The sequence below is a fragment of the Heteronotia binoei genome, chromosome 13, assembly GCF_032191835.1.
Source record: "Heteronotia binoei isolate CCM8104 ecotype False Entrance Well chromosome 13, APGP_CSIRO_Hbin_v1, whole genome shotgun sequence".
NCBI classification, from domain to species: domain Eukaryota; kingdom Metazoa; phylum Chordata; class Lepidosauria; order Squamata; family Gekkonidae; genus Heteronotia; species Heteronotia binoei.
In genome coordinates, this window is record NC_083235.1 from 63,046,200 (window position 1) to 63,070,445 (window position 24,246).

At 41.3% G+C, this 24,246-nt stretch overlaps 1 protein-coding gene across 1 annotated transcript; it reads right to left on the minus strand.

Annotated features, from left to right (window-relative positions):
- Nucleotides 1-3,781: 3,781 nt before the first annotated feature.
- Nucleotides 3,782-24,235, minus strand: UTP18 (UTP18 small subunit processome component). Its single transcript, XM_060252996.1, has 15 exons — nt 24,018-24,235; nt 23,341-23,813; nt 22,849-22,979; nt 22,327-22,422; nt 21,176-21,255; nt 20,830-20,921; nt 19,517-19,642; nt 18,758-18,932; nt 15,036-15,136; nt 14,540-14,630; nt 13,242-13,365; nt 10,689-10,863; nt 6,844-6,986; nt 4,736-4,780; nt 3,782-3,888 (listed from the first exon to the last, which is right to left on the minus strand). Exons 2-14 carry the CDS (start codon nt 23,614-23,616, stop codon nt 4,756-4,758), a joined length of 1,635 nt encoding a protein of 544 aa, XP_060108979.1. The 5' UTR covers nt 23,617-23,813; nt 24,018-24,235; the 3' UTR covers nt 3,782-3,888; nt 4,736-4,755.
- Nucleotides 24,236-24,246: the final 11 nt, after the last annotated feature.

The following is a 24,246-nucleotide window of genomic DNA, read 5'->3' on the forward strand; positions in this document are numbered from 1 at the left end:
AAATCCAACAGCAAATTTTCATTTTTTAAATTATTGAAATATTAGCAATGCTCCCTTATTATATTCACAGTTAAAATTACTGTTCATGTTCTACCTGCAAACATTTTCATGAGTAGTTTAATATATTTTATTTACTTTGTGTATTTATATATCAACATTTCAATCCCTGCTTGAAATGCTTCAATCCCTGCTTGCAATAAACCTTTAAACACTGTCCTACAAAGGACAGGCTTGGGTTTAAAATCTTTCATCAGTAATTTTATCAAACACTGAAGCGAGGATTCCTGTTTCACACTGGTTATAGAGTTAGGATCTTATGCATGGACATGTCAACATTTCAGTTGACTAAATGTACTGCTTACTGGCAATCATTAATTTACATAACATGTATTAGTTATACAATCCTTGCCTAACTACAGAATGCAAATGGTGAACAAACAGATCTACTGTGGCCTGGGTATTGGTTGCACTTCGCGGATATAGATCCAAGAGGGCAGCCTTGTTGGTCTGAAGCAGTTGAACAAAGCAGGAGTCAAGACCAACCAAGTTTTATTGAGAACGTAAGCTTTCATGTGCTAAGCATACTTCATCAGACGAGGAATCCGGTGCAGTGAGCAGAGTCACACATAGCTGGTAGGCAGTGGCTCAGAATGCAAAATGATTCAAACTTAAGATCCAATGACGGAATAGTAAAATTAACTAATTGAGCAAACCGGTGATCTGAGTAGCATGAGCATGCGAAAGCAATAAAACAGTAATATGTCAAAATGTGAGAATGTCTGTTCCTGGGCCTAAAGGAAGGCATTTCTATCTCAGGAGTTTTCCCATCCAACTAATCTACCTTTTAACATGTAACATACATATAGTTTGCCATTAGGAGAAAAATACATTAAAATATAATGGGAGATGGGTTCAGTATATGTAATGGGAAAAACATCCAATATCCCTATTTGAATATGTCAATATAGCTAAAAGGGGAATGCATTGGATAGTGATGTTTTTGTCCATCTAATTTACTTTTTAACAAAGCAGGAGTCAAGTTTCACCTTTAAGACCAACCAAGTTTTATTGAGATATAAAACCAAGTTTTATAGATATATTTATTTCCACAGTATGATACTGGTATTCCCATTTTGGTTCTTTAAACATTAATGTTTTGCGAGAATAGTATGTTAATGCTCGTCTTGCAAGCAAGATGTGAAAAAACAACAGTTGCCTTAGAAAGGACCAGTTTTGGATCCTATTTGTAGATTATGTGAAATCATGAGCCCTGCCTCTTAGTTAAGGTGGGGTACTCAGTGATGAAAATTGGCAGCAATCCTAAGCACATTAAGAGCACTGATTGCACCAGTAACTGTTCTTAGGATTCCAGTGTGAATTCCTAGATGTTGCACAAAGTCTGAGGTGCAGAGAAACTGACTGCAACTCTTTTGAGGGAAGTCTGTGATGGCAACACCTGCCTCACTGTAACCCAGAGGTATATCTGAAAAAAACAGGCTCTAGGTTTGTTGCTGTTAAGCATTTCAATATAAGCAAGCCAATGATAAAGAATAAAATACTCAACAATGGCCACTTGGGGCCAGTATTACACGATAACAAACACCGAGATAAACTTGAAGTTAGCGACATGCAGTGCTTTCTAATGTTCACTTAATGTATAATATTAACTATTACCAGTTATATGGAACCAGGGCTTTTTTTCCTGGAAAAAGTGCCGGAACTCTCAAGCCGGCAAGGAAAGAGCATCAGAAAGCTGTGTCTGGGGGTGCTCTTGCAAAGCTTTTTACCCAGACAGGCTGGAAGACAGGATGTGGTAAAGTCCCTGCAAGCCAGCACAAGATCATTCTTCCACCACCATTGTCTCGGTGCTGTTTCCCAGGTGCTGAGTCCCAGATGCCCAAAGGTGGCTTGGAAGTAAGACGGTAAATCAAGCTCTGTACTCTGCTAATGCAAATTTGGCTAGAAGATTTGGCCCCTCTGCAGTCCAAGATGGCTGCTAGCAAAGGATCTAGGAGCAGCAACCGGCCAGATGAGAAATGGGGAAACAATGGAAACATCAGTAGGCTTTAGGAGGGAAAAGACCACAGGAGCTGTGTCCGCTCAGAGTGGAAAGAGACTAGCATTGAAGCTCCTCTCCCAGCAGAGTAAGAAGCAGAGGAGAGCTGAAAGGAATCAGAGATGCCAGTCACTTTCAGGGGGTGATTGACAGCAGGGCACTTTAAACTGATAGTGGTATAAAAGCAGGGGAATTCATCCCCCCCACCCCCCCTTTAAATTCTCCCAGAGCTAAAATAACTAAAAAAAATAAGGTTGATCTGGCTTGGCTAGCAGGAAATGGATCCAAAAACTCCCCTGCTTGTGATTTCTAATTTGCCACCTTTCATTTACAGCATTAGGCTGTCATCCACCACATCCTATTTGGGTTCCCTGCAGTCCATTCCCTCCCACCCCGCTGGAACTTGTGAAGTCTCTATCAGAGATTGGAAGGAGAGTGCATGAACTCTTGCTGCTTTGGGCACAGGTTTTGGGTTTACAGACCACCTGAGGGGTGCTGTGCAACTCCAGGATGAAGGCAGTTGAGAGAGAAGATGGGAGGTGAAAAATGCTTCCTTGGACCAGTCCTCTTCACCTTAATGGAACTAGTGCAGAAATCTACATGCAAAGACTCATCGGATAAGTGCACCTCATTCCTCTTCCCTGCTGCTGCAAAGAAGCAGGCAGGAGCAACGCACAAAAGCTGCAATCTGGGCTCTCCGTACTGGCATGCAACCTGCTCCCCACTCTGAGGGCCCCCATACCAACCCTCCACCCACATCTTTCCCCTTCCCCATCAGCTGCCACCTGTGAGGTACGTGTTTCCTCTTTCAACTGTGACTCTCCCACTGGGCTTGGCGCGACTGCTCCTGTGTTTCCTCTTCAGGCTTCCATGGTGTACAAATGCCAGGAGCCTTTGCACCAAGGCATGTTTGTGTGATTGGCAGGAAGTCAGCCTCTGGTCAAGAGGAGTCAAGGAGGTACCAGAACGCTGTTCCAGGGTGTTCTGGCAGGGAAAAAAGCCCTCTATGGAAATCTCAGCATGTGGAAAATAAACTCAGATGGCTGGAATATGCATCTCATAAGAAAGACCAAGTAGCCCAAACATATAAAAATCGCTTTGCCAGATCAGGTTGACAGTTCATCCTCCCCTAGCTCATTTTTGAGAATGTTGATATTCTACTTACTCATTTCACCTAATGGTTGATTGCAGTATCTAGTACACAAAGGTGTACTAACTGCCTCTGATTACAGACATTCCATTTGACCACTGATAGCACTATTCTCTATGAATCTGTCAAATCATTTACAAAAGTTATGTAAACCAGTAGCACTTCCATATCCATTGTATGAAGTAATGCTTTTCCTCCTCAATGTGTTACATAATGTCAAGTTATAGTATTTTTTTAATATGAGAGAAATGTCACTTTATTCACTTTCCCCCCTGCAATTCAAATACATTTAAGGGAAAGTGTGTTCATGAAATGAATCCCTCCAGATTGCAATTGAGGGGAATTAAATGCCTAGCTGTTCCGCTACAAGAAAAAAGAATCCCTGCTTATATAAGAATGTCAAAAACAGGCTATAACTCATTTTGTTTCCTCCCTACGTTTTTCTGCATTGTTAGTGGACTCAAAAAGGCTTGCAGCACAATTTCTCTGTATGTGTAGATTAAGCCCTTATTCCTATGTAGTGCACTCTTTTCAATATTACATTGCTGACATAATGGGAAATAGCTGGAGACCAGTTTGTAAAGTTACCATTCATTGTGTATTATTACTCAGGAAAGATGCAAATAAAAATTAACAAAGCAATGAAATACATCCACATTCTTAAACCCACAGATTTCAGCACCTGTAAAGAGAAAAGCACAATGTCAGCAAATGTGAAAAACACTCCACCCTACAATGCCGTTTTGTTGCTAAAATTTAAGAACAATGATGCAGCAGCATCACCACTGTATTAAAGCATCTAACAATACTGAATGCCTAGTGAAAAAATTGAACTCTTCTAAAAGATGCAATAAAATCCATTCAAGTCAGGATAAAATATTTAAATTGCCCTTTAAATCTTAAAGAAAAAAGCAGAAACAAGGAGCAAGGGAGAGTAGTTTGACATTTTAGATCCTAACATATTTTGCAATGAGCTTTGTGAGGGGATCTCAATCAGAAACTTCCCTTAACTCTCACCCTGGAAAAAAATCTCCCTTGCAATGTGCTCCTCCTTTCGCCCCTACTATTTATGGTGCAGCCCTAATTTTCTTCCCTTTAAACCTCAGAAATCATTGTGTAGTGGTTGGAGTGTCGGACTAGGATCTGGTAAACCCAGGTTTGAATCCCCACTCTGCCTTGGAAGATTTCTAGGTGACCTTAAGCCAGTTACATACACTCTGCCTAAACTACCTCACAGGGTTGATGTAAAGATAAATCAGAAGAGGAGAACAATATAAAATGCTTCGGCTTCTCATTGGGGGAGAGGCAAGATATAAAGTAAATAAATATTGATGTGCCTCTTTATAAAGTCATATTTATAAGAAAAGCCACATCAGTGGATTTGTACATTTTCACCGGAATTAGCAGTAATTTGGACAGGTGAAGCGTCTGCATATTGATAAAATGGCTGATTTTTGAGACCAGAAGAGTTAAGTTACACGGCCAGCAATTCCCCAATAGTATCCCTGTTTTATTGATAGATAAATTACCTCATTCTAAAGTAGGCAGCTTAGAAGTCTGAGTAGTGTTGCAACCTGTAATATTAAAACAGAGTTCAGCATTCCACAGCTTGAGAGCTATTCCCGCTCTGAAGGGTTGGCGAAAGAAGAAGAAGAAGATGATATTGGATTTATATCCCGCCCTTCACTCCAAAGAGTCTCAGAGCGGCTCACAATCTCCTTTACCTTCCTCCCCCACAACAGACACCCTGTGAGGTGGGTGGGGCTGGAGCGGGCTCTCACAGCAGCTGCCCTTTCAAGGACAGAGTCTCAAAGCGGCTCACAATCTCCTTTCCCTTCCTCCCCCACAACAGACACCCTGTGAGGTGGGTGGGGCTAAGAGAGCTCTTACAGCAGCTGCCCTTTCAAGGACAACTTCTGCCAGGGCTATGGCTAACCCAAGGCCATTCCAGCAGGTGCAAGTGGAGGAGTGGGGAATCAAACCCGGTTCTCCCAGATAAGAGTCCGCACACTTAACCACTATACCAAACTGGCTCATTTTAAGTCAAGAAGACAAAAGGTGTTGTAATCCCCTCTCTCCTTTGCTGAGACAGGTGTGGAGTGTACTAGAAAAAGGAAGATGCTGAAAGGTGCATCCACCCCAGATGTCAACCCCCAGAAGACAAAATTTTGACACTTTGAAAGTTTATCTTAAAAAGCTAGATCTCAGTACTACCAAGCTTTTTCCTGAAATGTTATATATTGGGCTATATTAGGCTAATTAGAAACAATAGTCTTTTGTCAAAAAAGACTCAAAGTAGCATGTGCAAGTCCTCCAGTATAATGATAGTAATTTTCACAGTGATTTTACACAATGGGTGTGATGCAGCTGCAATAAAATTCTAATGCTGCAATCTTATGAGCATTATATAATTTATGTTTTTATTAACTTTAAACTTCTCTCTCACCCTCTCCATGAATGGTCTCAGTTAAAATTACTGTTTAACAGTTAAATTACATATTGAGTAAGCTGATTTTATTGGGTTTAAGAATACCTAAATCTAAACAGCACTGGTATGTTCAACTCATTCATTTCAGTGGATCAGATTTAAGTATTTATAATGCTCCCAAACTGAACAAATTACTAACAGGCTGGATCATACCCAGTGCTTGGATATATATTGACTTCTCAATCTTTACTTTACCCCAAAGTCTGCAAGTTTGTTTAGAATTTGCTTTTCCTCTTGTACTGTGTTAAAACTACGTGTGCATTTTTAAGATTTAAAGAATTATGCAGACCAAGAGGAGAGCTATCATGCTGTCAGTCACATCCAAATCTGATTCTCTTAGGAACAACTTCATTGAGGCATGTGTCTTTAACTGCCATTTTACACCTGCTCAAAACAAAGGGTAAAGCTTTGAAGGCCTACAAAAAGGTGAGGTGCACATATTTTAAAGAAAGGAAGAATGTCTTCACTAATGGGGAAATTAAATTTCACACAGACTCATTAAAAGGTTTTATTTTGAAATAGACTGGAATCTAAATGTCCAGGGCTGGCAAAGCCCTCCTTGCAGTTACCCACAGCTCTGGGGCCAACCCAGGAGGCTGCAGTGATGTCAGGGCCAGAGGAGCCCCCTGACCCTCTTGAGTCAGAACCAGGCTGGACAGCTGCAGCACAGTTGGCAGGGCAAGAAAATCCCTCGCTACACCCCTATTTGGACGGCACTGGCAGAGCCCAGGTGGCCCTACCTCCAGGGAGGCCATTATTGGACATGACCCCATGACTCTCTGAGTGGACAGGCCTGGCTGCAACTAAGCAATCAAGAGGGTGGACCGAGGGTTGGCGAAAGACGACAAAAGGTGTTGTAATCCCCTCCCTCCTTTGCTGAGACAGGTGTGGAGTGTACTAGAAAAAGGAAGATGCTGAAAGGTGCATCCACCCCAGATGTCAACCCCCCAGAAGACAAAATTTGACACTCTGCTGTTTGTCTGCTGCCCTTCAGCCTCAGGGCAAATGCTTTGTTAACCAGCATATACAGTAAACCAGTAATCCCCATTTACCATAGATGCCAGTTAACAAAGCTTTTAATGTACAATATATCATCCTGGAAGCAATAAGAGTACAATCACAATTCTATTTGTTTAATTCAATACATACCTATACAATAAAGCTGTGCCTTTGTCATTTGCTATAGAAAAAAATCCGCTTCTGGGTGAGAAGTCCATGGATTGAGCCGAGTATATTACCTTTCTTCCGGACAGAGGAAAATTTGAGAATACCGTAAGGGAAGGAATGTGGACCTATTAAGAACAGTTGGACAAAGCAACAACATAAATGGAGGAATGACGAACAGAGGTGTACTTTGTTGTCATCAAATGCTTGCATTTTAAGTCAAGAACAGTAAGTTTGGTGTAGCGGTTAAGTGTGTGGACTCTTATCCAGGAGAACCGGGTTTGATTCCCCACTCCTCCACTTGCACCTGCTGGAATGGCCTTGGGTCAGTCATAGCTCTTGTGGGAGTTGTCCATGAAAGGGTAGCTGCTGTAAGAGCTCTCTCAGCCCCACCTACCTCACAGGGTCTCTGTTGTGTGTGTGTGTGTGGGGGGGGGGAGGTAAAGGAGTTTGTGACTGCTCTGAGAATCCGAGATTCAGAGTATAGGGTGGGATATAAATCCAGTATCATCATCTTAAAAAAAAATGTTGTTAAGAGGTCCTTCAACGTATTTACCACTACTCTCTTGACCATGGTTTCAGTCCTGGAAACCTGCTTAAGCAAAGGCCTTCTGCATGTTCATCAAGTCATTGTGGCTATTCTGATTCCAGCTTCCTGCGCACGTAACAAACCACTTTAAGCACTCCAGAATGGTCTGCAAAAATACATGCTAAATATATAATCAATTTGAACTAAGAAAGAAAAAATATGTGCCTCGTAACGTAAAATCAAATAATGGAACTGAAGAGCCATGTCTGAACATGAATAAATGACCAGGATTATATAGCCTGAAAATGCTGCACAGTGTTAAAGAGATCACAAAGTTTCATTTGTAAGATTCATCTCTCACGCTAAGGAGTAGCAGATTTTGCTATTTCCATGTCAATTATATTTTCTGCTGTCTTCTAAGACTTACTGCAACTCAGAGCATCAGACTGTTTTAAAAAGAATTCATGGAGCATAACTCATCTTCCCCTTGCCCAAGAAGCATGCCCTTTGTCCTGAAACTCCTCCTGAAGACTGGGAGAGTTTCAGAAGCAAAATGGGCAATGGGATGAAAAGCTACAGTGACAACAGGGAAATCAGGTAAGATCGACTCACTCTCCCTCCTCCCCTGAGGCAAACTACAAGCAGAAGAAGGAAAAATAGACAATTTTCTTGATTTTCATTCATCACTGCGATGCTGTGACCTGTGGCACATTTTGCTTGCAAGGCTCTTTCAGTCCTCCAAGAAGAGTTTTGGTACAAATGAAAGACTTTCAGAGGATGGGGAATGCAGGGAAGGGCAACAGACCATCTCTAATTACAGGTGGATCAGTCCCTGGGATCACTGAGTGGTGAAATCCACAAATATTGTTGGGGGCAGACCGTGAGATCAAACTGGCCGGATAAAGACCGCCCCCCAACACACTGGCCAGGGCAAACTGTGCGTGGTACCTGACTTGGCTGGCCACACAAGGTGGCTGCTGCTATCCAGGCAAGTCACACAAACACCTGGTAGCAGGAATGTGTCGCACAAGTTGCCTAACAACAGTGGCCAATGCTGCTTGGCCCAGCCTGCACATCTCATGCAGCAGCCAACACTAGGCTCAAACAACCTGTGCAACAGCTGATGCTGTTGGGCTCAGACGATTCACACCGTTGCCAGGTAAACTATCTGAACCTGGCAATCCTGGTGTCCCTACAAGTCATCCAGGCCAGGCCCACCAGAGGGACTGGGCTACACAAGCCATCCAGCAGTGGTTGTGGAGGCAGGGGACACAGTCAGTGTGTTTATGCCTACTCTCCCTCTGTGTGTTTATGCCTACTCTCCCTCTTCCATGCGCAGACTGACTGTACAGTGGGGGAAAGATCATGTGTTTAGGGTTAGCCATACCATGCGGTCAGGCTTCAGATCATAAGCGAGTGAAGTCACAAATGGTGAGGGTCTACTGTATCCGCTTTACCAGCTCCATCTGTGACTCTAATCCATCACTGTGTCTAAAAAACACATAATTTGCTGGATGGAGCAAACATCTGTATTAGGCTCAGTCCATCTTAACGACGGTGCAGGAAACTGCTACCTCTGCGAAGGAGCCAGTAGGCTAAGCAAAATGTATAATGAAAGAAATTATATACGGGAAGTTCACAATTAAACAAAAAGCCTACGACATGGAGCGACAGCAGGACTTAATGAAAATCCCAAACTTTATGGCCCCTGTGAAATGTAAATACTCAATGACAACGGCCCAGTATCTTGCGGTCTACTGCGCCCTATGCTACCACAGCACATGTAACTTTTATTTGTGTCCGCTGATGGGTAGGTAGGAAAAAATGAAAGTGTATTTGAACAGAAACACTTTCATGCAGTTACGGTGGGATATTTAGATATTAAACTTTATAAATAGCGATTACACTAATTAGTTAATTGTTAATCATTGTTACAATTAACTACATTATAGCATACGAACTGTTGCCAAAATTATATTTAAAGGTAGACATACATTATTTAAAATATGTTGCATATGTCTACCATATACAAAGGAATTGTCTTGCATAAAAATTTCATACGTGTTTCAAGTAAAATCTCATCTTTGGTTTCAGAGGTTTGTGCTCCCCCCAAATTTCCCAATGCTTCCTTTTTTGGCAAAAGTGAAAGAGTTTGGGGGGAGGGGGAATCTTTTATGATTTTTTTCTGGGCTCTCACATCCATAAAAAGGGTGTTCTGTAAGCCCTGGAGGGCAAGGAACAGGATACTGTGGAAAGAAGACTCCTAAAGTGGAGTGGCCAGATGTAGCTGTGTTAAAACTTACATAGCATGTGTATGCTACAGGCAGGAAGTAAGAAAAAAAAAAGCAAGAGAACTTTCAATTGGGGGGATATGAATATACATCAAGATGCCAAGAGACAACACCATGTTTATTAATTGAACCGTGTCATCTTACAATATGCCAAAGTTTAACTAGATAGATTCAAGTGTGTGGCAGAACAAAGATCCGAAGAAGCAGAACAAAGTTCGAATCCACTGGCACTTTTAAGACCAACAAAGTTTTATTCATAGAATCACAGAGTTGGAAGGTACCTCCAGGGTCATCTAGCTCAACCCCCTGCACAATGCAGGAAATTCACAAATATCTCCCCCAATACACACACTCAGTGACCCTTGCTCCATGCCCAAAGATGGCAAAAAACCTCCAGGATCCCTGGCCAAACTGGTCTGGAAAAACACTGCTGCCTGACCCCAAAGTGGCAACCAGCATTCCCCTGGGCATGTAAGAAAGGGCCATGAGAACTAAGCACCGATGCAACCCTTCCTGTCCTCCTTCCCATGATCTGCCTAAGTTCACAGAATCAGCATTGCTGTCAAGCAGTATATAAGATATAAGCTTTCATATGCTTGTACACTTCTTCAGATATATTGAAATGGAAGTTACTAGTCCATACAAATAGGTAGAGGTGAGCAGCAAATTAGCATGCAGTATAATGAAGATGTTTAACAGATGCAAGGACCAAACTGGAATAATAAGCTTAGTTTATATGGTCACTATTTGTTTGGGTTTAATTCTGGGGAGAAAAGTGAAGGAAATGTATCAAAATTGGAGATTAATGAACAGATGTACCTGTCTAAATTGTGGACTGCTGAAATTAATTACCTGAGACCCTGCTTTTATGCTCCATCTCCTCTCAAGCATGGAGGCCTTCATTTCCTGCACAAAACTGCTTAAATGTAGTTGCTTTAAAAAGCAAAGGACAGCTTATATTATGTAATTTGATGCAGTTATTCCTTCACTTAAAGAAGAAAAACTCTTACCATCTTCACTGCATCGTCAATTTTTTTGGAAGCAATTGCCAGTATTTCTGAAGTGGGATTGAAGGACAGTGATGTAACAGCAGTGACAAGATTCATTATAGCTTTCAGAGGTTTAGGATTGGTTTTTCTGAGACAGTCGTCATGGGCATACAAATTCACAACTCCAGAACTGGAACTAGAAGGAAGAACAATTCAGAGTTTATTAGTAATATTGAAGTACAATGGAAACAAGTTAGCAGTACATACACACCCCATCCTCTACACACACATTCAGGGTTGCCACTAAAATTTTATTTTTCATTTCCCTGACCACCATTCAAATATAACCACAAGTTAAAAAATGGGTAGATGGTGTTGCATTAATGCAAGGCTTAATGAAATGTTAATGTTAAATGGCTTAATGAAATGTTCCACTCTACACAAGTCTCAACTGCAAAAAAATTTGTCAAAGAGATTTAATATCAGATTCTTTCAACATTAACTGCAGCAACATCTGTTTTGCAATTGCACCAAAAATTACATCAAGATACAAACTTCAATTCAAGTAAACTCTGAATGTAAGTTAAATCCTAACAAGTAGGAACTTTCCAAAGCTGAGAAAGTTAAACTTTCACTTTCTGGTTCCAGAAAGTGTAATGAGCAGATCAGCAGCAAGAGAGGTGGTGGAGTTTCTGCAATCTAGAGAACCAGACAACCCTCATTTGCAAACCTTATGCATGGGAGAAATCAGGAAAGAGGGTGAGAGAGCTGGTACTCTGTAAACACCAGCAGGAACAAGCAATCACATTTGCAAAATTTACTTTGCATGATGCAGAGTAGAAAGTGCTAATTGTCTGTGAAATCCAACAGCAGCAAAACTCATTTGCGACTCTGTGCTGGGTTTAGCAGGAGACAAAACATCCATTCCATACACAAGCATGACCCAAAAACAAGCTTATATTTATATGTAAGTTAAATGCCAGTTAAACTAGCAGGTAGGGATGAGAACAGTTGGATATTTAAAGTTTTTATATTGCTAAACATTTAAACTAGCCTTGCTTTGCAAATGCTACAGGAAGACTTTGGAAATCATGCAGGGACAGAGCTCAACAAACACATTAGGCTGGTGGGGGAGGGGGGATGGAGCTGAGAAAAGGTGGAGCTGGGAAAGGGCATCATTAAGTTTTACTTGTATTCTGCTACTTTTCTATTCCAGTTGCCACAATAACAGATCATGCTCTTGCAGCAGCAGGTTAAAAATCCACTGCTTGAATATATTTTAATCACAATTTCCCTGACCAATTTCCATTTCCCCGACTTTCCCAAAAGTGGCAACCCTGACATTCCAGACACAAATCTGCCACTAAAAATAGCAATATTCAGAGGTCAGCTGGAAAACAATTCAGTTTCCCAGAACATACTCTTACCAACCTGGAAGTCATTGTTCTTTGGCAAAAGAACTTCAGTTGTAAACTACAGCATAGAACTACTGAACTGGGATTCATTAAGAGGTTTCTGTCACTCACACACACACACACACACCCTCCACAGAATTGAAAATTGGGATTTTTATCTCATTATATGTTTTTGGGTTTTTTTAATTATCAAGTTGAAAGGGACCTCCACGTTCATCTTGTCCAACCCCCTGCACAATGCAGGAAATTCACAAATGCCACACCACGGGGCTTATGGTTAACTTAAAGTAAACTTTAAGGTAGTATTAACTTAGCTAAACCTAGGACTCCCACCCATTACAGGTGTTAACGCTGTTAGCATAAGTGGCAAGCAGTCTTCAAGTTGATGGTAGAGGGAGGAGTGGGCAATTTTGCCCCACTCCCCCAGCCCCATGCAGCCTCCCAACCTGTGTGGTTATTACTCCATGTGGAATCTGCAAAACCTAGGGAATTTTCAGTGCAATCCTAAGAACGCTTTCCTAGGAGTAAGCTACATTGACTAACCCTGAGTAGGATTCTGAGTTGACCTGCTTAGGCTTGCTTTCGAACTTTCCCAGATTCCAGAAACATGACAAGTGCTACAGATTGTAGGGTCCTTGCACTACTGTCCTGGAGATTGATAAATGTTTTAAACAAAAAAGTCATTTTCAGGACGGTGACTGTCCCACTTAGAATTCAGTAGTTCTATTTTTATAATACTGGAGTTACCCAAAGCTAGTTACAAAACTGCTTCACAGAATGAGTCTGGGTTAAAATTATCCACCTGTTTGTGAAAGCATGCTCAAAATTTCACTTATCAGACTGTTTTCAAATCAGAAGAGCTCTCTTTGCCTATCAACTACTACTTACAAACAAAATGTCTTCAATATATTTCAAAAAGCCTAGAGTATAAACAAAGAGATCACTAATTTACTTCAGTTTTCCTGTTAGGTAATCCAAGATGGCACAATAAACTATTTCTACTTTTCCCCTTCTCTGAATTTGTCCTTGCTACAGCCTCTAGTCTGGCTACTCTTGACATCAACTGGCAACAAATCCAGCATCCAGAAAGTACTGTATGCTAGAGATATCTGCCTGTACATTTCACAGGAATGTGTCTATTGTTTTTACTTTCACTTACCCACAAGCCACATAGTGGCCATTTTTTGAGACTGCAATGCATGTTCCACGCAGACAACCTTCATCAGTAAATCTGTTCAAACACCGCCTACTTTTCACATCCCATATGAAGACTTCACCTTCATCTAGTAGACAAGCACATAAGGAAGATGCTTATAAAAATACTAAGCACCACTTAAGACATCGAACTGCAATGCTTGGTTTAAAAACAAGAAGTCTGCTAAGCCAGAGGTCCCCAACCCCCAGGCCGGGGACCAGTACCGGGCCATGGCCTGTTTGGAATGAGCCGTGAAGCCTCGTTGTCCCCCCACGGCACCTCCCACCCCTGTTTTTACCATTTAAAGGACAGGGAAGGGTAGGAGGTAAGGGCAGCGTCGCTCGCTCGTGCTGCTGTGGCAGTTTTCCCGCTGATCAGCTGATTGCTGTGGGGGGGGGGGGTTGGCCTGAGAGGTGCTTCACGGCCCCTTCTCTGGCCTTAAAATGGTGAAAAGGGGGGGGGGGGAGAAAAGGCAGTGAGGCTGCATGGGGGAGGAGGAAATGGGGGAGGAGGTTGCGAGGGGAGGTGGCGAGGCCGCCGTGAAGGAGGGAGGAAAACGGGGAAGAGGAGGCTGCGAGGCTGTGCAGGGGAGCAGCGAAGCTGCGTGGGAGGGCGAAGGAGGGAGGTGGATATGGGAAAGGAGGAGGCACCGCAGGGGGGAGGTTGAATCAGGTGCCCCCACGCTGCCAGCCCTGAGGCTGTGGTCAGCGGGCCGGCCCTGAGGCAAAAAAAGTTGGGGACCACTGTGCTAAGCTATGAAATGCAATAGAAAAAGCTGTCTCTTCCAGACTAAGATTTTAAATACCAACTATAATCTCGAAAAAATTTAAATTTAACCTTAAATTATGATCTAATGCCATTATTTTATAGTTTGGTACACTAGTTTTGCCCTGACTGAATGGCCCAGACTAATCCAGTTTCATCAGATATCAGAAGCTAAAAAAGATCAGCCCATCCCTATTGGGTAGGAGACCACCAAGGTAGTCCAGGGTTGCTACGCAGAGGCAAGCAATAGCAAACCACCTATGAACATCTCTTTCCAGCTGTGACTTTGTACTACTTATCACAACCACCACACTGGCCTTCAGCAGTTTTAGAGGAAATCTGCATTGAGTAGTTAATTTTATTGTATTGTTTTAGGTGCTAATAGTTTGGCTTTTATTGGTTGCTTTTTAAAGCAGCCCATAACTGCAATAGTGGTCGAATGAAGTTGAAAAATACATGCTTCCATATGATTCTGCAAATCTTAAAGATTGACTCACCCGAATGTGTATAGATGTTACTGCCGTCTGGAGAAAAAGATGATGCAATAGCTCTCCCATTTATTTTCATGCTGCCAACAAATTCTTTTGTCTAGGATACAGATGCAATGCTTTTCAGTCCAATTGCTCACAGGATGCTTAAATGAAAGAAGCCTGGTATCTCTTGAGAAGATGCCATTCCATAGTCCCAATTATAAGTTCTTCATTAAAGAAATCTGACTAAATTAATATATTTATGATAGAAAACTCAAAACATATAAAGCAAACAGATATAAGTCAGTGGTAGCATTTTAGACAGAAAACATGTCAAAGAAATTCCATAAATCAAACAAATACACTCACTGGAAAAAGTTAACATGCAAAATGTTTAATTTACTATTTTAGTTTTTAAAATGTCACTATAATAAACCACAGGTGATATTAAAAATAATGGATTAGCTTTCCAGTAAAATCAAACTACAGTCTGAACCAACAAGCTTCTTTTCTAAACATTTACCTTCATTGATATTAAATGCTGATATCCTGACAGTCCAGAGATCAGGAGGAATGATCCATCTGGAGATACTTCAAATTTTCTGACAAATTTCTCCTCTAAACCTGAAAGTAGAAAAAGTTACTGTAGTATGTTCCTTAACATATATACCAGTCATTTTCTCTACAAAGATAGCAAATGATTTGCAAATGATGCAAAGATAGCAAATGATTTGTCATATGGATTCAGCTACCTGTTATAAAAGAAACTTTGTATGTTAATCTGGGTGCACATCTATTGTTTCATACAAACCTGGTTTACAGAACTGAGGTTGTATTTTATAGCAGACTTTCTAATTGCCAAAGTTACTAACAATAAAAAGATTGTATTTTTACTTTGTTTTTAATCAACATATAGTACATTATGGCAAGTGTATCAGGGCTTGGGGTTTCTCAGAGTTGAGTTGTACATGATTATTTTGGTTACTTTCCCCCTTTCACTTAGTTTTCAACACATTGTACGTAGCTCTTTCCTTGAATACTTGATGCCTGTTTTCTTCTATTATAGGTGCCACAGGTCCAAATATATGAAATAAAATTATCCCTTCCCTATGAGAGTTCTTCTGGGGAATGAAGGTGATATGGTATAGCCCGATCTTGTCAGTTCTCAAAAGTAAGGATGGGCACAGAACGCAAAAATGGTGGCAATTTTGCTTTGTGGTTCATTTGGTCTCCTCACTTGGTGGCTTGGTTAGTTTCATGTTTTTTTTTTAATTTCCCAAACTGATTCGTGGTTTGTTGGATTTGGGAAGGGGTAGAACGGCCCCCAAGTTGGCTAGAAATGCCAAACTTGTGACTAACTCTTCAGTGGACTCTCCTCTACTTCCTCTCTAAGTTTGGTGCAAATTGGATTTGGGGGGGCCGAGCTAACCCCCCCCCCCAAAAGCAGATACCCCCAGTAAACCACTTTCCTATTTGTATGTCAAACTGCGGAAAGCAAGGGAACCCACCCTGCAGCTTCTTGTCTGTTTCAACCCCAAGAAACTGACCAGAAGACAGGGGGCTGGGGAAAGCCCTGGTGGTGCTTCTAGTCAGTTTCACTGGTAACTGTCCTGAAACGCAAGGGACTGAAGAAAACTGTGCTATCGCTTCTGGCTAGTTATATTCCCAAGAAGCTCCAAGGGAAGTGTAAATCACCAGAAATCTTAGGGGGCTAGGGAGAATCACGCCAGGCTGTCTGGAAAGATGAAGCAAACATGAACCAATCAACATGCCATGATAAAAGGTCAGTTCATTTTCCTGTTCGGGCGTGATGGGATCACAAATAGGTCATTTTTTAGCATGAATCACGATTTGTGGTTTGGTTCACACCCATGCTTACTCAGAAGCTAAACAGAGTCAGCAACTGGAAGGGAGACCACTAAGGAAGACTCTGCAGAGGAAAGCAATGGCAAACCACCTCTGTTTATTACTTGCCTTGAAACCCCTTGCTGCAATCACCAAGCTGACTGTGACTTAATGGCACTTTACACACACGCAAGCTCTTCTACTATGCTACGATAATAATACAATTTTTCTTCTTCTATGAAGCCCTAGTCAAGGAACAGATCAGCCTCACAGCCACTTTTACAAGAGTTATGATATACAAATCATCTCCCATTCAGCACCTCCCTGCTTCAGATTATTGACTGTGCTGCAGAAGGCCTATCTATTTCCAAACGTTGGGCAAGTGGATCAATCCACTCTTGTCATACACCCATCTCCTTTCCTGCATCACAACTCCAGGCTTTTTAATAGGGGAGGGAAATGTGAGTTACTACTTTTGCTCCCACTGCCACCACTTTAAATTAACCATTGCCTTTTTCTCTTCCTCCCTTATCCAAAGTTAACCATTTCTCAATTCTAGCTTACTGCATGCCAAAGGAGCTTACTGTATGCCAAGGGAGCTATATCACTGTTGTCTCTGCTCCAGTCCGTTCATTTGAGGGGGGAGTGGGAGAATGACATAGGCTTAAACTCTGAATTCAATGTAAAAGGGAAAGAAATACATGTCATTCTGCCTATTTTCCCTGTCCTCTCTCAACCAAAGTGAAAGCTTTGTCTGCCAGCTGATGGAACAGTTATGTTATGCCCTCTCCCATCGTCATGCCTGTCTGTTTCTCTTTTATTTCAAAATGCAGGACACCTTGGCCAATTCCTTTGGGCTGCCAGTTGCTGGCCCCTGCCACCAATTCAATTTCAGGGCTTTGAAGACGTGCTATAGGTCAGGCTTTGCATATCTCAACTTCTTTGTGGTTCACATCACTCTGAGACTATGGCCATCTGCACCCCAAGCACTGCCCCGCTACAAACACCTAAGTTACTGTACTGAATGGTGGTGTGGATGAGCATTTACAACAGAACTATGAAGGAATATGCCTGATGTATTCAGATGAACTCACCCCTCCTCATGCATTCAGTCTAGATACTTGTGAAGTATAACTGACACTCACACAGAAACTATGTTTGTTGGAAATGTGTGCCTCTCAACCAAGTGTTTAGGAAAGCTGCACTAAGTTTCCTTTAGCTGACTTAGAAGAGTTGGTCTGAATGTGCAAAGCAAACAACTGCTGAGTCTTGCAGCCTGATTTTGGGCCCTCTCCTACAGCCCTATTTTAAATTATCCTATTCAGCCAGCTGCATCCACTTCATAGACAGAGGAGAGCTGCTCAATGGTGCCTCAAGATTCCAGGAGAGTGAAAGATTGTGATTTTTACTGATGAAGTTATTTGTAGAAGTTAGGGATAGGCACAGAATGTGAAAATGGTGGTTTGTAGTTTTCAGTTTGTGTTGCCCAAATTGGTGGTTTGGTTCATGTTTTTTTCAATTTCCTGAACAATTCGTGGTTCGTTGGTTCATTTGGTGTGAGAAGGCTTAGAACAGTTCCCAAGTGGGCTAGAGAGGCCAGACCTCTGGAGAACTTTTCAGTGGACTCTCCTCTACCAGCATTCCAAGCTCAGTGCAAACTGGATTTTGGGGGGGGATGAGCTACAGCCTCCCAAAGCAGGTGCCCCAACTAAACTGTTCTCCTAGGAGCTGGGGAAAGAAAAGGAAGCCGCTCTGCAACTTCCTGTTGGTTTCACCCTCACAAAGCTTTGAAACTGACTAGACATTGCAGCGCTGCTCTCCCAGCCTGAGTTCTGTTCAGTTTCCACTGACTAGAAGCAGAGGGCTCAGAGCAAAGCTGCGGCGTCTAGTCAGTTTCACTGCAAAATGACCTGAAGTGCAGGCTGGGGAGAGCAAACTGCAGCATCTAGTCAGCGTCACTGAAAACTCACCAGAAGCACAAGGGCTGACAAATCATGCCAGCGCCAGACTGTCTGGAAAAATGAAGCAAACACGAACCAAGTGACACACCAAGAAAAAAAGGACGGTTTATTTTGTGTTTGGGTGCAGTGGGATCAGATTAACCCATTTGGAACAAATCACAAATTGGCCATTTTTAGCACAAATCATGATTTGTGGTTTAGGTTATGCCCATCCCTAGCATACATTAGTATGATTTTAATTGTCAAATATGATACACGACTGATTTAACAAAATCACTGAATCAAGTATTTTTCTAGAAAAAGCAGACAAGCATAATTCAAAATATTTGCCAAGGTTTTTTTTATCTAGTTCAGAAAAAACTATATTTTTTTTTATCCTTTATTGACTGACAACATTTGCGTCTGTTCAAAAGTGTGTAAAAAGCACTTAAATCCTTACCTCTGATATGGTTTACAGGAATAATCTTTCCACCCATCATGTCATATATATAGAACAGCTTTTCACGTATACTAGTAGCGATAACTTGCTCTCCATCTGCACTGAAACGTGCCTTGTAGACTGGAAAACCTTCCAAATAGATGCTTTGTATCTTTGGATTAGTTTTACCATCCACCTTGTTAAAAAAAATGTTTTAACTTGTTACATCACTGTACATTTTTAAGGGGTCTAAAAATAAACATAACAGCAAATACCAGCTCAACATGAGTTGCAATAAGCACACATACACACCTCCCTCCCAAACTAAAGACTGCATCCCAGAGCATATGTATGGACTGGTATTTCACAAAGCCATTTTGCTTCCATTCTGGACAATGTAGTTATAAAATAATTTAAATCATCTAGAAAGTGTGGATGCAATTTTAAAAATGGAAATAGTTTATTTCATTTTGGAGGAAAATAGGGAAAAAAGGAAAAGCTGCAAAGCCCAAAGACAAAACAAAACAAGTACAGAATAATGACAGTGTTCCAAAATAGATTCACAGTGTTTTCAACTGTGATTGTAATAATTGTGGATTTTATATATTACATACTTTCTATACCTTTGAAAGTCCTTGATTAAATGCTGAATTTCTTTTTTTAATCTTTAATTCTCTGTTTTCTTTCTCCCCCCCCCTCTACTCTCATTTCTTTAATTTGTTTGTAAAAATAACAACAGAATGTCCAAACATAAAAATGATGTATTCATTAACTCCTTACCTGGAACAGTGATACAGATTGATCAACCCCAGCTGTCATAACAACTTGAGCAGAATGATGGAACTGTACAGTTGTCAGTTTTGCATCTGACAGACGGTCGTTATTAGCATGCAAGCACTTTTTCATCTGCAAGAGAGAATGTTTATGGCCATAAACATAGCAAATATATACAATAAACAAAAGGCAGAATATGCATGCACACAGTTTGTGTAGAGCTGCACAATCTATGAATTCATAGAAAAACAAACATCAAAACTAAATTTACACAAATGGTATATATTCTAGCAAACTTGCTACTTACATACCACTGACACGCTTGTTCACAGGGTAGGTTAGATCCAATTTATTTACCTCATATAAAGTCAATCATTTGGGAAGACAATATTTTAAAACACAAAACGTACAATTTTCTAGACTTTTCTGTATTTGGAATCCCCAGAATGTATTACTGCGTCTATTGCACAGAACTATTTATAAATTTATTGCCTAAAATCACTACTTAAGTTACATGTTCAGCATGTCATATTTATGAATTACAATTGTCAATTTCTATTTTCACATAATGATTTGTTTTTAGAAAACTCCATTTAACTAGTTCATCATGCATTAGGTTTTCTGTTAGTATATTCAATATATGAAAATGCTCTCAATACCCCTTGTAAGGTATGTTATTTTTTGGTATAGCTAAAGCAGCTGCTTTGTACGTCCCAACGAACAGGCGTTTACTCATGATGAGAATAAACACAGCTTACTGTGGTGGTTGTGTAGTCTCCTTGCTTAGGGTGTGGAAAGCTTGAATTATATTCACATTCACCATGACATCTGAATGCAGGAGCCTGAATGGACCGAGACTCCAACTGGGATCCATGGTTTGACATCTGGGTTCACTGAAGACAAACCAAACTCCTCTTTGTGCAGGCACTTGCATTTGGTATCATGGGGAACTGGCATGAGTCTAGATCCAGGTGGGCAGCCATGTTGGTCTGAAGCAGCAGAACAAAGTAGGAGTCAAGCTGCACCTTTAAGACCAACAAAGTTTTATTCAGAATGTAAGTTTTCGTGTACAAAAAGCACACTTCTGAATAAAACTTTGTTGGTCCTAAAGGTGCAACTTGACTCCTTCTTTGGAATGAGTCTAGACTTTCTAAATTCAAAAATTTTCAGTCACACTATATGTACAACAGGAGGACAAAGGAGGACAATACAAGCATAGAAACATATTGTTTGTACTTATCATGCACAGACTTCTATTTGTCATGGTGTCTGACTGCAGGTACTGATTCAAATGTCCATGAAAACAAAGAATATTTTACCTGTAAAATACCTCTTGGTAAAGACTCAGATGTGGTCACAAAATTGCCCGTCTTGTGTAGCAGATCAGCATCTTCATCCTCTTCACTGTCATCTTAAAGACAATTATTTTTATTATTGCATTTACTGTTTTACCTATACTTGAAAATACAGTGCAGATGTATCTGTGAGGAATGACAGAAAAAAGTTTTGTACAGAAACAAAACAGCATATTCCATGCATCGCCACTGTGTACTATATACATCTTGCCCTTTATGCGGGCTTACTCTTAAGTCCCAATGAATAAGTTATTTCTTGGTAACTATGATGTTCTTTGCTAAGCTTCACAATAAAGTCCCTCTTATTTACCTTCATTTTCTGTTTTTCTATTTTTCTTCTTCATAGACCTCTGTGCCCAAGAAGGGGTTGCTCCCATAGCGCTCTGAAATCTAAGACCAATAATTTTGCATGTTATCTATAATAAACATACGACAATGTTATTCTTTTAGGTAATAAAAATATGCTATTAATAGAAAACTAGCCAAGTCTTTCCCAAATTTAAGTGGGGGAGAGAACAAGCATTAGGAAACCAGACTAAGGGAAGTAATTCACAGAACACAAAAGGTTGTTTATTCTCTTCCTGTCCTCTTATTCCTTATACTCATATGCACATCCACCTGTGATGCAACTGCTCAAGCCAGCTACTTAATTGAAAGTCTGTGGGATAACGTGGTTGAAACTCTCTCCCTACCTCATCAACCCCCAATTCTTCCATTCTAAGAAATCATATAAAATTTTGTGCACAATGTGTGTATATACCAGGGGTGGCCAAACTGCAGCTCAGGAGCCACATGTGGGTCTTTCAAGCATATTTTGTATGGCTTTCAAAGCCTCCACTGCCCCATCGGACAGCTTAGAGAAGACATTTGTCTCTTTAAATACCTTCTACAAGCCAGCCAACATGGGGGGCTTGGAGAACACATTTAAAGTTGAAGTTGATTTCTTTCCACCTCCCATTCCCTCTCCCCACCTATTTCCTTTCTCCCCACCTTTTTTTCTTCCTCTTTCTCTTTCTTAAGTTTATGTCTTGCAGCTCTAAAACATTTGAAATTTATTCTACGTGGCTCTTACATTAAGCAAGTTTGGCCACCCCTGGTATATACAGACATACTTACATTGGCATTATTTCAGCATATATTTGCACACCAGGTCATTTTTGCATCATACTTTTTCATGAATTTCTTCTCATTACATTAGATTTCTGTGTAGAACACACTTGTTTTATTATAGTAAAATACCTGTGTAGTCTTGGGATTTTATATTGCATAACAACATTTGGTCTGAAAAGTCCTCAAGTGCAAATTAATTTACATATTGCCAGTCAAAGGAGAACACCAGGTAGGCCGATTTTGTAGAAAAAAGTGCATGGCTTTTGTATTTAATCAAATATTGGACCCCACACTTCAAATAAAAGAGCTTTCCAAAATTTCATCCTCCTACATATTATTACTAAAACTTACTCTTCTTGAAGTCTTCTCTGAAGCTTTTCCTTAGTAAGTTTTCTTTCTGCATCACTTTTCATCATATTTTTCCTATATCGGTGAGTCATGTCAATTCTAGAAGAAGTCACAAGCTAAATTTGCAAAATTTTCTAAAACCACTCCACCAATCAGTTTAAGAGTTAAGAGCATGTTAGTTTTTATCATACATTGGATTATGTTAAGCAGCTAAGTTTCCATTAAGTTTTTTTTTTGAGGGGGGGGGGACTACACTTTTTTTCTCTTAGCAGCAAAGTTCCAGTAATTTCTAAAGTCTTAGAAAGAGAGCTGCTACCAAACGATTGTTTTTAAAAGTATTAATAAGATGTACACATTCACAAAATCATGCACAAATAGTAAAAATAGGGCAAATTTAAGATGTTAACTAAATCACAATCTCTAACTTGTTAGCATGGTGTAAATCTCACATAATAATACTTGCTTGGAACTGCAACCTTAGATAATCTTTAGTCAAAAATGAAATTTATTACAAATTTGGCTTACGCTTCCTCAGCTTCATCATCCTCATCCACCCATGCCGGCTTTTTAGAGAGCAGAAAGTTGTCCGCTTCATCGTCAGATTCTGAATTACAAGACTCCTCGTCAAGTAGGTTTCCACTAACTACTTCACCTTGCTTTAAAGAAATACACATATATAAACATTGCTTACCACTGTTTATTTCGAAACGTCTGACAATTGGCAAACATGAGTCTGAGGGAAAGGGTGTCCTTGGGGCTGAAACACATCACCTCTGTCAATGCATTACTTATCTACTAACAGGGCTGCCGTTTTTAGAAACACGAAAAGTCCTGGTTTGCATGAGACACATAAAGAAATTCAGTAAGCCAAGTACAACCTTCGGCACCACCCCTGCACCTCCTCTCTCAGAGAAAGGGCAACTCGTTGAATCCTTGCTTGTCACCCGGCTGCTAAAAGTATGCGGGGGCCATCCCATTCCCTGGTGACCGCGAGGCAAACCGAGGCCCCCCCAATACCTGAACAAAAGGGCGGTCTTGCAGCCGCCTTAGCAGGCTCTCTCCCTCTTCCGTATCCCCGAACACCAACTCCTCCAGGCGACGGTCCGCTGCAGATTTTTCTGCCAGAAGCGCCAAGTGCCGAGACCGGCGGGCTTTGTCCATCGGATCTTCAGCCGCCTTAAGGGAGTCCCCCTCGCTAACAGCCCCGCGACCCGCATCGTCTTCGCGCCACTCTTTCCGCGCTCGCTTTCGCCTCGCCGGCAAGCTGCAGCCGCTCGCCTCTACCACTTCCATGCTTTCTCCGCCTGCCAACCCCCCAGCGGAACCGGAAGCGGAACAGGCCGCCCTCTGCTTTTCCCCTCACGTGACCCAGAATGCTCCTTCCCACCAATCACCATAGAGATGCGCAGAGCATTCGAAATAATACGTGTGGAGGGATCGCCGCTGAGGAAAGGGGGTTCTGCGAGTGTTTCACCCATTTTTCTTCTGTCCTAAACGAATCCGAGAAATAAAAACAACGCGAGACACGCACCTTTAAAAAAAATATATTTCTACAGCCTTACTGCATATTTGCATTTCAGCCCCGCCTCCCTGTCACATGACCCAATTTTTCGATTTATTTTTTTTTCCCCCTCATAAGAACCGCTTTCTTGGTGGGCTGTTCCATAGTTCACATTGCGGGGGTGAAAACGAACCTGTTTTTTTCCCCCCATAGCGACACACACTTCTAAATACACCTTGGCCTCAGCAAACGCAAACAGCAGAAAGATTATCTTAAAACAGCTGAGTCCGAATGGGCGAACCAATCACGGAGGCTTTTTTTACAACAACCGCCCCTTTAACACCCACCCCCCTCCTCCCCCGAGTTCTTATCGCCTCTTCTTCCGCATCGTAATTCAGGCCGACCACCCCCGTACGGCGAGC

Excerpts from the sequence above, each read along its gene's own strand:
- UTP18 (XM_060252996.1), bottom strand. The coding sequence starts at position 23,616 with ATGGAAGTGGTAGAGGCGAGCGGCTGCAGCTTGCCGGCGAGGCGAAAG. Across the intron at positions 18,933-19,516 it reads AATCTGTATCACTGTTCCAG|GTGGATGGTAAAACTAATCC; the intron begins GTAAGGAGTTAA and ends TTTTTTAACAAG. Across the intron at positions 4,781-6,843 it reads GGCACAGCTTTATTGTATAG|GTTGCAACACTACTCAGACT; the intron begins GTATGTATTGAA and ends TTAATATTACAG.